Source organism: Toxotes jaculatrix, chromosome 8 (assembly GCF_017976425.1).
Source record: "Toxotes jaculatrix isolate fToxJac2 chromosome 8, fToxJac2.pri, whole genome shotgun sequence".
In the NCBI taxonomy this organism is placed as follows: domain Eukaryota; kingdom Metazoa; phylum Chordata; class Actinopteri; family Toxotidae; genus Toxotes; species Toxotes jaculatrix.
The window spans coordinates 572501-585011 of NC_054401.1; the positions used below are offsets into that span (position 1 = coordinate 572501).

The 12511-nt window shown below is 47.9% G+C and overlaps 1 protein-coding gene across 5 annotated transcripts in view; it reads right to left on the reverse strand.

Annotated features, from left to right (window-relative positions):
* The window catches only part of nek11 (NIMA-related kinase 11), a 28224-nt gene extending 17680 nt beyond the window's left edge, over positions 1-10544 (reverse strand). For 3 of the 5 annotated variants that reach the window (XM_041044767.1, XM_041044765.1, XM_041044768.1), the window contains exons 1-4: positions 9495-9595; positions 8536-8728; positions 2507-2672; positions 69-187 (exon numbers count right to left, since the gene is read on the reverse strand). In XM_041044767.1, coding sequence (XP_040900701.1) covers positions 69-187; positions 2507-2672; positions 8536-8693 — 443 coding nt within the window. In that variant the 5' untranslated portion in view covers positions 8694-8728; positions 9495-9595. Of the gene's footprint in view, positions 1-68; positions 188-2506; positions 2673-8535; positions 8729-9494; positions 9596-10474 lie in introns of those variants that run through there. The other 2 variants (XM_041044766.1, XM_041044770.1) reach the window with 2 other exon arrangements.
* Positions 10545-12511: the final 1967 nt, after the last annotated feature.

Genomic DNA, 12511 nt, shown 5'->3' on the forward strand with positions numbered 1-12511 from the left:
CACAGAGAAGGAAGAGGATGGGGGGGGGGGGGGGGGGTGCATGTTGCCATGGTGATTATATCCCCCACCTATCATGCATGTAGTGAAGGCCGAGCAGCAGCTGCACAAGCCAATCAATGACCTGGATTTCAGGGAGGCGTCGCCCAGCTCGTCTCACCTCCTCCAGCTTACAGTCCAGATCCCGATCCTGGAGGGGAGAGAGGGAGGAAGCCAAACAGAGGGGTGAGGCAGGTCTGAGACAGAGGTGGCTGTGAGGAGCAGGGACCTGAACACTGGTCGTGTCCATCAGAGGAATGTTTTGACCGAAGACGTGATACAGCTCCTCTGCAGGGACATCTCATCCATCGTGTCCTTGTTCTTCGTCTCTGACCGGCTCGGCTTGGTGACAGACGTCACAACACCGGACTTATTCGACCCTCTGAACAAATCTGACATGAGTTTGTCAAAGATGTAGAACCAGACTGACGAGACTTCCTGTGTCTTCGTACAGCACGTTGGAACGTCCCTTTAAAAGCTGCTACACAGATTAAAGCCATTTCAAATCTCATCATTAAGAAAAGAGCATCTGCCTGCTGCACTTTGTTTTCTTCACGATCACAGATCTGAAGTTTCTGTTCAGTTTAATAAGCTGCAGTGAAACCCTCAAGTCCTCCACAGCTCTGCTGGGGATTGTGGGTAATGGTCTGACTAGAAACAACAGCTCTGAGGGTCTTTGAGTGCACGGGCGGTTTGATTGGACAGTCTCTGAGTTCATGTTTCAGCGTGTGTGTGGACTGTCTTCATGTCCAACAGGTCCTTAAAGGTCGAACTGCATGAAAAATCTGTTTGTGCAACTGCTGTTGGTGGTAAATGCCTGTGTGTCTGTGTGTCTGTGTGTGTGTACACTGGTGTGTGTGTGTGTGTGTGAAAGCCATCCAGTTACCAGCAGAGAAAAAAAGCTTTGTGAAGAGTGGGGGTGGGAGAGGGGGAATTAAAGCTTCAGGCGATGTTGGAGCTTCAGAGTCTCACTGAGAGGGGGGTGGAGCGGTGCTGCCGGGGGGAGGAGAGCTGGATAACGAGGGGGTCTCTCCATCAGATGACGTGTTGGAGGAGAATACACCATGTGTGGGAGGGAGAGAGAAGCGAGAAGGCAGTGTGAGATTCATTAGTGCAGAGGAAAAGGCTGAAGACTGTTCTGTACCTGCTGTAATCAAGACAGCAGAGGTGAAGAGAGAAATATAATGAAAAGATGGAAACACGGGGGGGGCGGGGGGCAGGGGGGGGCTCACTTTCATATTATTGCCTCATTTTCTCTTTTAGCTCACGTACTGAAAAAAACAGAGGCATTTTTGAAAAATGAGGAGAAAGAAGAAAAACTGAGCCGAGTGAGAGTGTGATGGGGGGTGGTGGGGGTGACGGGGGTGAGAGGGGGGTGGCGGGGGGTGGGGGGCTGCAGGGGTGGGGGGGCGTTCACAGGTCTGACTTGTATCTGCTGTGAATCTGAAGCTTTAGTGTCTTTGGGCTCCGAGTTCTGACAAATTTCAGTTGTCGCTTTGAATTCACTGAAAATCAATACATTACAACACACACACACAAACACACACACACACACACACACACAGAGAGTAAAGTCATATATCCACATCGTGGTTCAGTTCCATGCAGCCACTCACCCAGTACACACTGATATTAGACCTGAGGACAGTGAGGCTTTGCACAGAAACTGTCCTCATCGTTACCTATGAACTCAGCTGTTGCTGTCACGCGCTCGTCTAAGCTAGAACTCGCCTCGCTGTGCTACAGGTGCAGTAAATAAGGGTCAGAGGTGAACTTGAGTAAAACCTGTTGTGACGAGACGAGTTGTTGGTTTTCTCATTCACTTCGGTGCAGTCACAGTTTGATCACTGCAGCATCTAGAGGACATTAGAGGAACTGCAGCTCAACACACTTCAGCTCTTCAAGGCCGAGTCTGAACCTCCGAACTCCGGAGCTGTGGACTCAGACCTCGCACAGCCACAGGAACGGGGACGTGTTCCTCGTCAAGTCTGCTGGACCACGGGAGGAAGGTGTCGTGGGTCAGAGCAAAGTCTGGTGACGTCTGCATCCCAAGCACACCTCCTGGAAGTCAACTTCAGACCCCTTGTGGACTAGAGACGTGGTTGTGGGCAGACCTCAGGACTCACAGACTTCCTGGGGAAGTGACCTGTGAGTGCAGAGACACTTGGATTCGGCCTCGCACTCAGCACTCAGCCTGCCTGACACACAGTTTGTAACAGACTGTGTTTAGCAGCCAGCTAAGTGTTGGACATCTGCTGTTCTCACTGGCTGAAACAAAAATCAGCTCATGGCAGAGACGACGGGTCCTGAACACTTTAACTGAGCCATCGTTGGACAGAAGATCTGTCACCAGAGTTTGGTCAGATCAGCAGCTGAACTTGTTGAAAGGTGTTCCTCAGAAACACACAGACGAAGCTGAGGAGAAGCTGTGAAGCTGATATCTGAGAACAGAGCTCGTTGCTGTTGTTACCTGGCAGTACTCTGTGACGATGCAGAAGGCGTCTCTCTCCAGGAAGCTGTGGTAGAAGGTGAGGATGGCCGGGTGGTGCAGCTGAGACAGCAGCTGGGCTTCCTGCGTAGCTCGGACCGTCTCATCAGGTCGAAGGTCGCCCAGAGGAATCTGCTTCAACACCTTCCTGGAAGAGACAGAGGTTTTCTTTAGATGCTTCAGGTGTCGCCTCATAACTTTTTCAACGTCCAACCGCGTTGTATTAGAAATCTTAACATCTTGTTGACATTAAGTTCAAAACCCTCAAGCCTTAACATTATATTTGTGCAGAAACTGAATGCAGAGCCGTCAGACCTGCAGACACCCGGCGATGAAGGCTGGACACTCCTCCTCCTCCTCCTCCTGTGATTTAACCCTGCCTCAGAGCTTCCTCTGCACAGATCTGCACGGACTTTTATGTGCATCTTTTTCACACATTACTGGGCTGATAGGTAAAAAACACAGGATCAAGCAGTTGAACCAACGTCCACTCAGAGTTATCAGATGTAAACTTAGCTCGTCTGATCCCCACAGAGCAGACTGCTAATGCAGGCCCGATGCTAAAAGAGGAACAATGGAGCAGTGTGGTATCAAACCTCCTCCTCAGGGAGTTAATCAGCTGCTCCTCACACAGTGACCCCCCCCCCCCCCCCCCACCCCACATTAAATTGGTGAGCAGGTCAGCAGGTGAAATGGAGGCTCTGGTTTTCCTCTGAGGACAGAGAACAGTGGATGTTTCCCTGCTGATATGTCACTGAGGTGTATATTGTAATTTCAGTCACTGTTAAAGGAAAGTTTAGCTTTAGACTCTCCATCGTTACCAGTGAAAAGCTAAAAAAAAGCAAACTTTTCTTTTATAAAATATATAAAGTCTGCTTTTATTTATTTGTCTGTATATTTCTTAGAGTCCATTAGCAGCTCTGATTCTTTGCTGAAGCCAAAAGGCTGCTGGGAAATCAAATTTACAGCCTGAATTTAGAATCTGCAGCTAAAAATTCATTTCATTCAGTTCATTCACTCCTCCCTCCGACCTGCACTGAGTGGGCTTTCTCTTTCCTTTCTTTCTTTCTGGTGTGAAGCTCTTCACCGAGCCAGGAGCGCCGACTCTCTGTTGCTATGCAACTACGGTGAAAGTCTGTTTGAAGTGTGACACTCTGATTAAAGCCGAGATGTTTCCGAGCTCCTCTGTCTGCCGGGCTGAGAGCAGAAAAACACAAGCTGGGCTGTCAACAGCTCCGAGTCTGAGCCGCAAACCAGGAGGCCGGAAGCATCGGGTCCATCAGGACCCGGGTCCATGTCCTCCGTCTGAGGAGGACATGGACCATCAGCCACAGAGACACTGAACAGAGGGTTTACACAGAGCCTACCACACACAGCTGAGAGAGACTGGCATCAGAACACAGTGGATGGAGGAAGAACCCGTCCCTGTGGGAACTGAAGGACCGAAGCAGCTCACTGTCTCAGGAGTTATGTCACAGGAAAGGATGTTTTTCACTGAGAGGAAAACAGAAAGCACTTTACACCGAGATGAAGAAGAAAAGAAAGAAGAGGGAAAATTATAAAGAAGAAAAATACGGATGATAACGATGAGAATTATAATAACGATAAGTCATTTACAACAAGCACACAGGAAGGACACACACACACAGGATGTATGAGTCTGCACAGTCTTCATGTTGTGTAATTAATGGTTGATGATGTCATTGTGTTTTTTTCCGACGTAGTTTCATCTTATTTTATTCGATCGACTGATTTAAAGCTTCAGTGATGATGTTTTTTATTTGAATTTGTGAGCTCCTCTGACTCTCCTGCGCTTCCATGGTCGTTTCTTTCTCCTGTATCAGCCTGTGTCTCCTCTACGTCAGTAAATCCTGGATCTGACGTGAGGACAGGTGCAGCGTGCTCTGTTCTCTTAGTCAGTGTAACGTGTCACCGCCCATCACACACCTGCAGCCGAGGTTTACCTTTGTTTGAACTTACACAGCACAGACACAGGCAGTCCATTAACGCACACACACACACACACACGCACACACACACGCACACGCACACACACACACACACACACACACACACACACACACACACACACACAGTCCTGCTGCCACAAACACTCACCACAGCACCAAGTGTGGATTAATCCGCTGCTGAAAATAGTCCCCAACGCAGTGCCTGTTTCCTCCTGTTGCTCTGATCAGTGTTCAGCCTTCTCTCACTGATATAAACAGGGTGGACAAAATAAGAGAAACACCTGTGATTATGATGCAGCTGCACAGCTAATGTCTGACAGGCTCTGGTGACATTAACTTCAGGTGATGACCCTCAAATAACACGAGCAGATTTTGAGAGATGATAAACAGAATTGAGCTTTTTAAGCAAAACCATGAGACCCACTATCAAATAAGGTCTGCCTTCAGCCTCTGATCAGGCCTCTGACCTGTGCTCACCTGTCTCTCAGGTGAGCATTAGCCTGGTCAGACGGCTGCAGGGAAACCAGCAGGGCTCACAGTGACGATCTGAGTGAAACTAATCAGATAAAAACAACTAAACGAGGGGAAGAAAACAATTTGTACGTGTCTCCGCAGGCTGTCAGTCCAGCAGCAGGAGGTGTCACTCCTCCCTCTGACTCACCCACTCTAACATCACAATTAGAGGATAACAGGGGAGGTGGGGGAGATAAAGACGTGCGTCTCAGCGTCCTCCAGACTCTGTGTCTCTCTGGGAGTCGATGGCAGCTCCATTGGAGACTTCACAGCTCCGTATTCTGTCGGAGCTGGTGTCAATACTCAGTCAGATGGATTGTTTCATGTGCCTCCAAGCTCTGCCGTACAGGAAGTGAACACATCAGCGCCCCCCCACAGTGACACAGCAGGAAGTAAAAATGTGAGGTGTCAGCAGGGTGCAGGTGGGCGAGTGTCAGAGCTGTGAGCGCCCTGATCGATCACTCAGCAGAGGATCACAGCAGCACACTGACAGTTTGTGAAAACTCACATCCATCTCTGAGGGGGCGGGTTTCTGAGCGATGCAGCTCCGAACCCACTGGTTCCCACTGAGGACACAAACCTTTAAAAACACCTCACGAATAACTCGCTTCTTTTTTAAAAAGCTCAGTAATCTGATCAAACAGCTGCTCGCTGTAGTTCTTATCAATCAAACAGGAGGAAACAGAGAGGGAATGAATCCGGATCAGACCAAAACCACCTGCAACAGGACCAAGGCCAAAGTGTCCCACAGGTGGGACGGTGTGTCATCATCAGCACCATGAACTTAAAGTTCTGATTTCACACTGTGACTGATCTCTGATCAGATCATTGATCCTGAATCATTAGCCTCACGATGGATGCTGTGTCAGGAATAACCAGTTCCACGTCACTGGAGCAGATTTCAGCCACAAAAAACTGGATTTGACATATTTGGGCGAATCTGACTCACATGTGGTCCAACAGGTCCAGAACTGGTCTGAGTCTGCTGACGCTCAGCCGCCATCGGCCCGACTCGCCTCAAACAGAACAGGATAGTTCAGCTTTAAGCAAATCAACCGTCTGCATCCCAGCAGGCTTTGCGGCTGCCTCAGCCGTCTCCTCTGTTCACTCTGTTCTCCGACAGGTGCAAACAGGCCGACGGAGGCGACAGAGGTCGACTGGAAGGCTGATCGGCTCGGTCACAGATCGGTCACACAGCTGCCGACACACAGAACAACAAACTGATTACTAAGAAGAAAATCCCAGTCAGACTCACTGAGAGTGAAAAGTTCAGGTCTTTAGATTTGGACAGAGTCAAGAACCAGAACCACAGGCTGGAGGAGCCTCAGAGGCCAGACTCTGATAATCAAAGAATTTAGACCAGGATACATCAGCTGATCATTTCAACAAAAGAAAGCTGTCAATCAATCCTGCTGTTTTGCCTTCATAAGTCCTCCTCTCTCAGGAGCAGTGAAGAAGAAGAGACTTCCTGTCTCTGTCGGAGTGTTGAAATCCTCACAAAGCTCCGTCTGCGAGTTTCGTCGACTCACCAACAAACTCAGATGAAAGTCAACAGGCGTTGCTCTCCTGTCGCCATGGATACCGCATCCCGACGGACGGCCGGGGGTCACGGCACATCAGAAACCTGAATACAGACCTGCAGCTCTGGTGTTTTCCTCTCGCTCTCTACAGCCTCTGCTGCTCTGTGTTTTCAGCAGGATGAGTTTCGGACCCTGTCAGGTGAGAGAAGGAGCTCCCCCACGTCTGAGGTCAACTTGACATCGACAAAAAGGAAAAAGTTAGGAAGTTCAGGTTCTGAGGCAGAGATGTATGAGCGAACGCTGACACACTGATGGGGGCACTGAGGGAAGAGCCGGGGGAGGGGAGGGGAGGAGGAGGGTGAGAGCTGTCAGATGGTGAAAGGGCAGAGATGACGACTCTAAACACCAACTCACCATCTGTTTCCTGACAGCACAAAGACTCCTCAGGGTCTGCTTCTGTCTGCAGTCTTCAGCTGCAGCCTGTTCTGACTGCGTGCCCTTTAGCAACACACTGAAGCTCAACTTCACAGACTTTTTATTGAGGGATGGCGACTAGATTCCCATTGTAAACTGTCCTGTGCCATCATGTTTCAGACACGTATGTGATATCAGAGCACACAGAGCATTAATGAAACAAGCTGACAAGACTCACGCAAACGGAGGCCAAGCTCTGTCAGTCAGACATCCAGATGTGCAGCTGTGCGCAGGATATGCAAAGAGACAAAGACATCAGAAGTGCAGGCATCGGCGAAGACATGAAGCCCGGCTGGATTTTTCAACATTAAAGGGCAGAGTCGGGCACACACCTGTGACCCAGCTGAAAACAATCTGACAGAATTTAACAGGAATGACAATAATCACCTCACTCTCCGATCCTCCACAGTCAGAGGGGACGTGCACGGAGCCGTCAGTCGTCAGTGCTGCTACCTGCTGGCTCAGCCACGATTGGACTGGAGCTGAGGTACGGTCATTTCTTATCTATTGAACGCTGAAGGCTTTGGGGGCAGGACACAGCAGTCTGTCCTCTCCAGGTGTCCTTGACGCCAAACCCTTTGCCCTGTCAGCTAAACGTCAAGGACGCCTGACAACGTCCAAGAGCAGAAGATGATCAGAGGCTGCAGCAGGAGGTTCGATCAGAGAGACTTGAAGGAGATAATGAGGAGGACGAGCTGCTCATTCTGAGCAGAACAAGGAGCACCACAGCATCAAAGAGCAGGAAAATACCAGAGACACACATGAGCTTCAACATGTGTGAGAATATCTTAATACACATGGCCAAAGGTATGTGGACACCTGAACATACACAGCATAGGCTCTGTAGTGTATCTGTATCTCTGTACCTTCATCAGAGCACGTCCAACCCTGAGGACAATGGACTACACCAGCAGAGACCACATCAGGGTCCAGTCCTGTCAGCCAAGACCAGAGACCTGAGGCTGCAGTGGACACAGGCTCACCAAACCTGGACAGGTGAAGATGTGGCCTGGTCTGATGGATGGTGTGGTAGAAACTGTTCATATGTTGGAGCATTGAGTCCAACGCTGCGTCCACACACACTGACTCTCCTCTGAATGTTTGCTTTCGTTTTATTCTGAAGGGACGAGTGTGAACCTGAAGACGTCTGCTTCCATCTGTCCTGCACCCTGTGCTTCACTGAACTCAGATCAGCTGTGAGCGGAGTTCTTCCACACACTGCATGTACAGTCCACTGTGTGTGTGTGTGTGTGTGCTGTGATGGTTCAACGCTGCCATCTACTGACCCTTTGCAGAACTGACTCTGCTTCTGAATCATGATGAAGGTTTTAGTCACGTCACCCTGTCAGGTCAGTGACATGTAAAGTCCCTCTGTCAGTTTTTTTCCTGATTGTTTGTCTCTGTCATATTTTTGTTCATTTATATGAGGATGGATAAGAAACACAACGATCCGTTCAGCCTCCAACAGTTGATGAGCATTAACAGAAAGTACAGAGCATCAGCCGTGAGGTGCTGAAGTGTTGAATCTACTCACAGCTGCTCTCCGTCTGTAGCTCTGGTGTCCTGAACCAGATAAACCGAGCCAAAACTTCCTCTGCCCAGACTCTGCAGGACGCTGTATCGCTTAGCAACCAGACCACCGCCTCCAGGAGGCACTGCCTGACCCGACGCCACCTCCTGAAACCTGGGCATCCTGTCAGCACACCTGAGGACCACGGACAGACTCTCTGAGAAAGACAATGTGACAATTATTAATAAACAGGTTCATGACCTGATGCTGATCGTGAGCACGAGTTCAAACCAAAGACAAACAAGAGTCCACAAATAGTTCAAAAACCCAAAAACAGCCACCAAGGGGCCGATGGTAACCTCTCAGGCCTCACAGCAGGTGAATTTGTTCCAGACCAGTGATGAAAAGTAAAGTCAGTAAAAAGTAAATATATTTACTTCAAATCAGAGGTACTTTCACCTCTTTTCATTTCCTCTTCTCCTCCTACAGGAGTTACTGTTCACACACAGGATTTTACTCTTGTAAAATATAATGAACTTAAGCACTGATGACTAAGGATTAACAGTGTAATGATAAAACAAAGATGTCAAAGAAAAATCACAGTTACTTTTGATAAATGAAACTGAAGTAATTTTATTTAAGTGGGATTTAATTTGCGCGTACAACCGGATGCTCAAAGGTTTTATCTCACGGAACTTGACGCGCTTCTGTCCGACAATGGAAACATGTGGAAAGTGAAGGTTTTATTGATCAGTCGTTCGCTGAACAGAGAGCAGACGAAGGTCACGGGAGGAAACCGTGACCGGAAACACGTTAATCCGTTAATCAGCCGTTTGTTGACTGTTTACGAGATGAACCTGAGCCGTGACCGGAAAAGAGACGCACAGCAAAAGTCGTCGGATCTTCTCACGACAGTAACATTTTAATTGAAGCAGTTTAAGTTAAATTAACAGGTGTAATCAAAGGTTTGTTGTGTTGTTTACCTGCAGAGGACTGGACGGAGGACTTCCGTGTTTGATCCTGTTTCCATGGAGCCTGAAGATAACCCAGCCCCTCATCTCTCTCTCTCACACACACCCGCGGCGGCTCTTGACAAAATTCTCGGGGGGGGGGGGGGTAATTGTTGCGATGATGGCTAAGATGACCCGTTCAATGGGTAAAATAACCAAAGTTACTTTTCAATGTTACATTGCTTTGTATAATTTGGTTTTCCAGGTCACTTCTCCTATTCAACCACTAGCTAGATGGCAGCATCAGACATGAATTGTACATACTGTGCAATATGTTTGTATAGCTACATCAAGTTTTTTTTCTTGAGTACAATTATTTTGGTTCTACGATGAAACACTTCCACTGTGGCCATCAACACAGACACTGTCATCTACAGGTTTGCCTCGTTTCTACTTTCTGCTTAACAATTAATCACAACAATCCCACTGTCTCCATCTGACAACATTTTATTTTAGGTGCAGCAGCTGTTTCGATGAATGAAATCAATGTTGGCATAACCTACTATTTACTCTATACACAGTCATCATCACAGTAACCATGGCAATACACCTAAGAGAACGATGCCATATTGAAAAACAATCAAATCAAATTATACTAAAATCAAACCATCACAGAGCATATTCAGTATATACAGCGATATTCAGCTGGCAATGTTCAATCAATACAACTATTTACAATTCAGCATTTACAGAGATCAATAACAGGCCGTTTCTAAGTGCTCTTCAAACACCGCGTCTAGCGACGCCACTAAATCGACCAGTCCGCGAAAAATCCCGCGGTTGCTGGACCCCTCGGTTTCATCGCTGCCTCCGAGGCTAACTCTCTCTCTCTCCGAGGCTAACTCTCTCTCCCTCTCCGAGGCTAACTCTGTCTCTCTCCGAGGCTAACTCAAACAGCCACAGAATCTGACACAGACAACATGGCGGCCTAGAATATGGCGGCTTTTACTCACCTCACCGTTGTGACGACACACAGCTATCATGTAGCTCTCATCCAACCGTGTGGCGATGCTAACTCTTCCAAAAGACCAAAGTTTCAGGCAGCTGTCCATATGCATCTTCGATGTTTCATGTTTTCTCTCCTTCTCAGAGAGATGGTGCCTGTCGGTGTCTGTGTTTCCATACGGGTGAATCAGAGGGTAGAGCTAGCAAAACAGCGAGTTAGCTAGTTAGCATTATGGTAGCCACGTTTCCCGCTCACACCAGCTCCGTGAAAATCCGCGGCTGTAGGTTTTCCTGCTTGTTATTTAAACTTGCTCTGGGTGGTCCTAATTCTTTGATAGTCAGTTTATCTTGGCTGCTCCGACGACAGAATGGTAATTCCCGCAATGACACGACGGAGCTACTCCGTTGAGTTGCAGCTAGCCGTGTTGATCTTGAACGTGAACGAGATGCGTCTGCGCGCTGTGCGTTATCGTCAGAGGAGCACGTGACTTCATCAGTGCGTATGACGAAAGCACGTTGGGGCACGCCCTCCCGGAGCCCATAGAAATGCATTGCAGGGTCTAACACTGAACATGTAAGTGTATGGGAGCGCCGGGGGCGACTTTCAATCTGACTGATTGGACAATGACGTTCAGACTTGGAACGGTAAAATAAACTGTTATAGGTCAAAGCAGACGGCGCCCTGTCGCCCACTATTAGCTAGCCGCCCCTGAGACACACACACAGTTCATATTGGTCTTTGTCTACCTGTCGTGGAACATTTCATAAGATAAAATGAGAAATTTCAGCCTAAACGTGATGTTTTCTTCCTGTGAACTGGAGCCTGCAACAATTTCTCTCTCATGCAGAATTATTCGTAAACTTTGGGAAAACATTAGGAATGTGTTAGTTAAAAAAATATGAGGTTGCACAACACGTCGAGTTCCTCTTCAGAGATTTCGTGATGAAGACAACAGTTTCTTTACAGAACAAAATGATTGTTCTTTCCATTCGTGCGTCACAGAGGCCTGATGAACTGCAGACTAACAAGAAATAAAAACAGCTTGACCCACTGTGGTTACTGTAGTTACACAAGATTCTTCTTCCTATTGATGCCATCCTGTTGACAGATCTCAGATATTTCACTTGGTGAGCACAGTGTTGTTTTTCCCGAGGGAAACGATGGACAGAACAACCAGAATCAGACCCAGGCTGCAATAAACCTGCAGTATCGTCTGACCACAGATGGAGAAACTCCTGCGTTGTTGGAGCAGTCACAGAGGTCGTCTGAGGCAGCTTTTGTTGCCCTCTTTATGTCTGAGGTCTTGCATTTATGGTGGTGAACAGTGAACACACTCAGCTACCTGCTGTTTGGTCAAATCAAATCAACATTATAATAAAATCTTCTGTTCATGTCTCTGTGGGAGGAGCAGAGTATCAGCAGCTGCTGCCAAGTCCAGGAAATGAAGCGGCCTCAAGAGAGGGAGCTGTGACTCATATTTCCCATCATACCCTCCATCAGCCAAACAAACACTCAACACACACCCACACCCACACCCACACACACACACACACACACAGTGCCCAGTGTTTCCTACCAGACTGAAGGGGTGTGTCACATTAGAGTCTCTGGATGAACAGTATGAAAGAAAAACTCTGTTTCTACATTCAAAAGGTGAATTTTGCTGAAAGTTGACTCGTTTGCAGTTTAGTGTTAAAGTGTAGAAGACACACAAATGTCACCTGTGGACTTTCGTCCACATGCAGCCCTGGGAAGCAGATTCATATTCCTTTCTTAACATACTGTTCAGGTCAGGGTTACATACATACAGTATATCCAGTGTATTACACACACTCAAGTAAGTATTCCATTAAGATGGCCCCCTCTGGTTGGTGAACTGTGTGTACAACCTTCTCCTGTGGTTAAATCTATATATAGTGAAAATGACTCCCTCTGCTCTGTACATCATCACTGGCTGCAAACAGCAGAGGAGAGGTGGAGTATGTTTCCATCAGCTGCCTCACTGTAAACTCTCATCACTGAAACTGAAAGCAACACACACTTT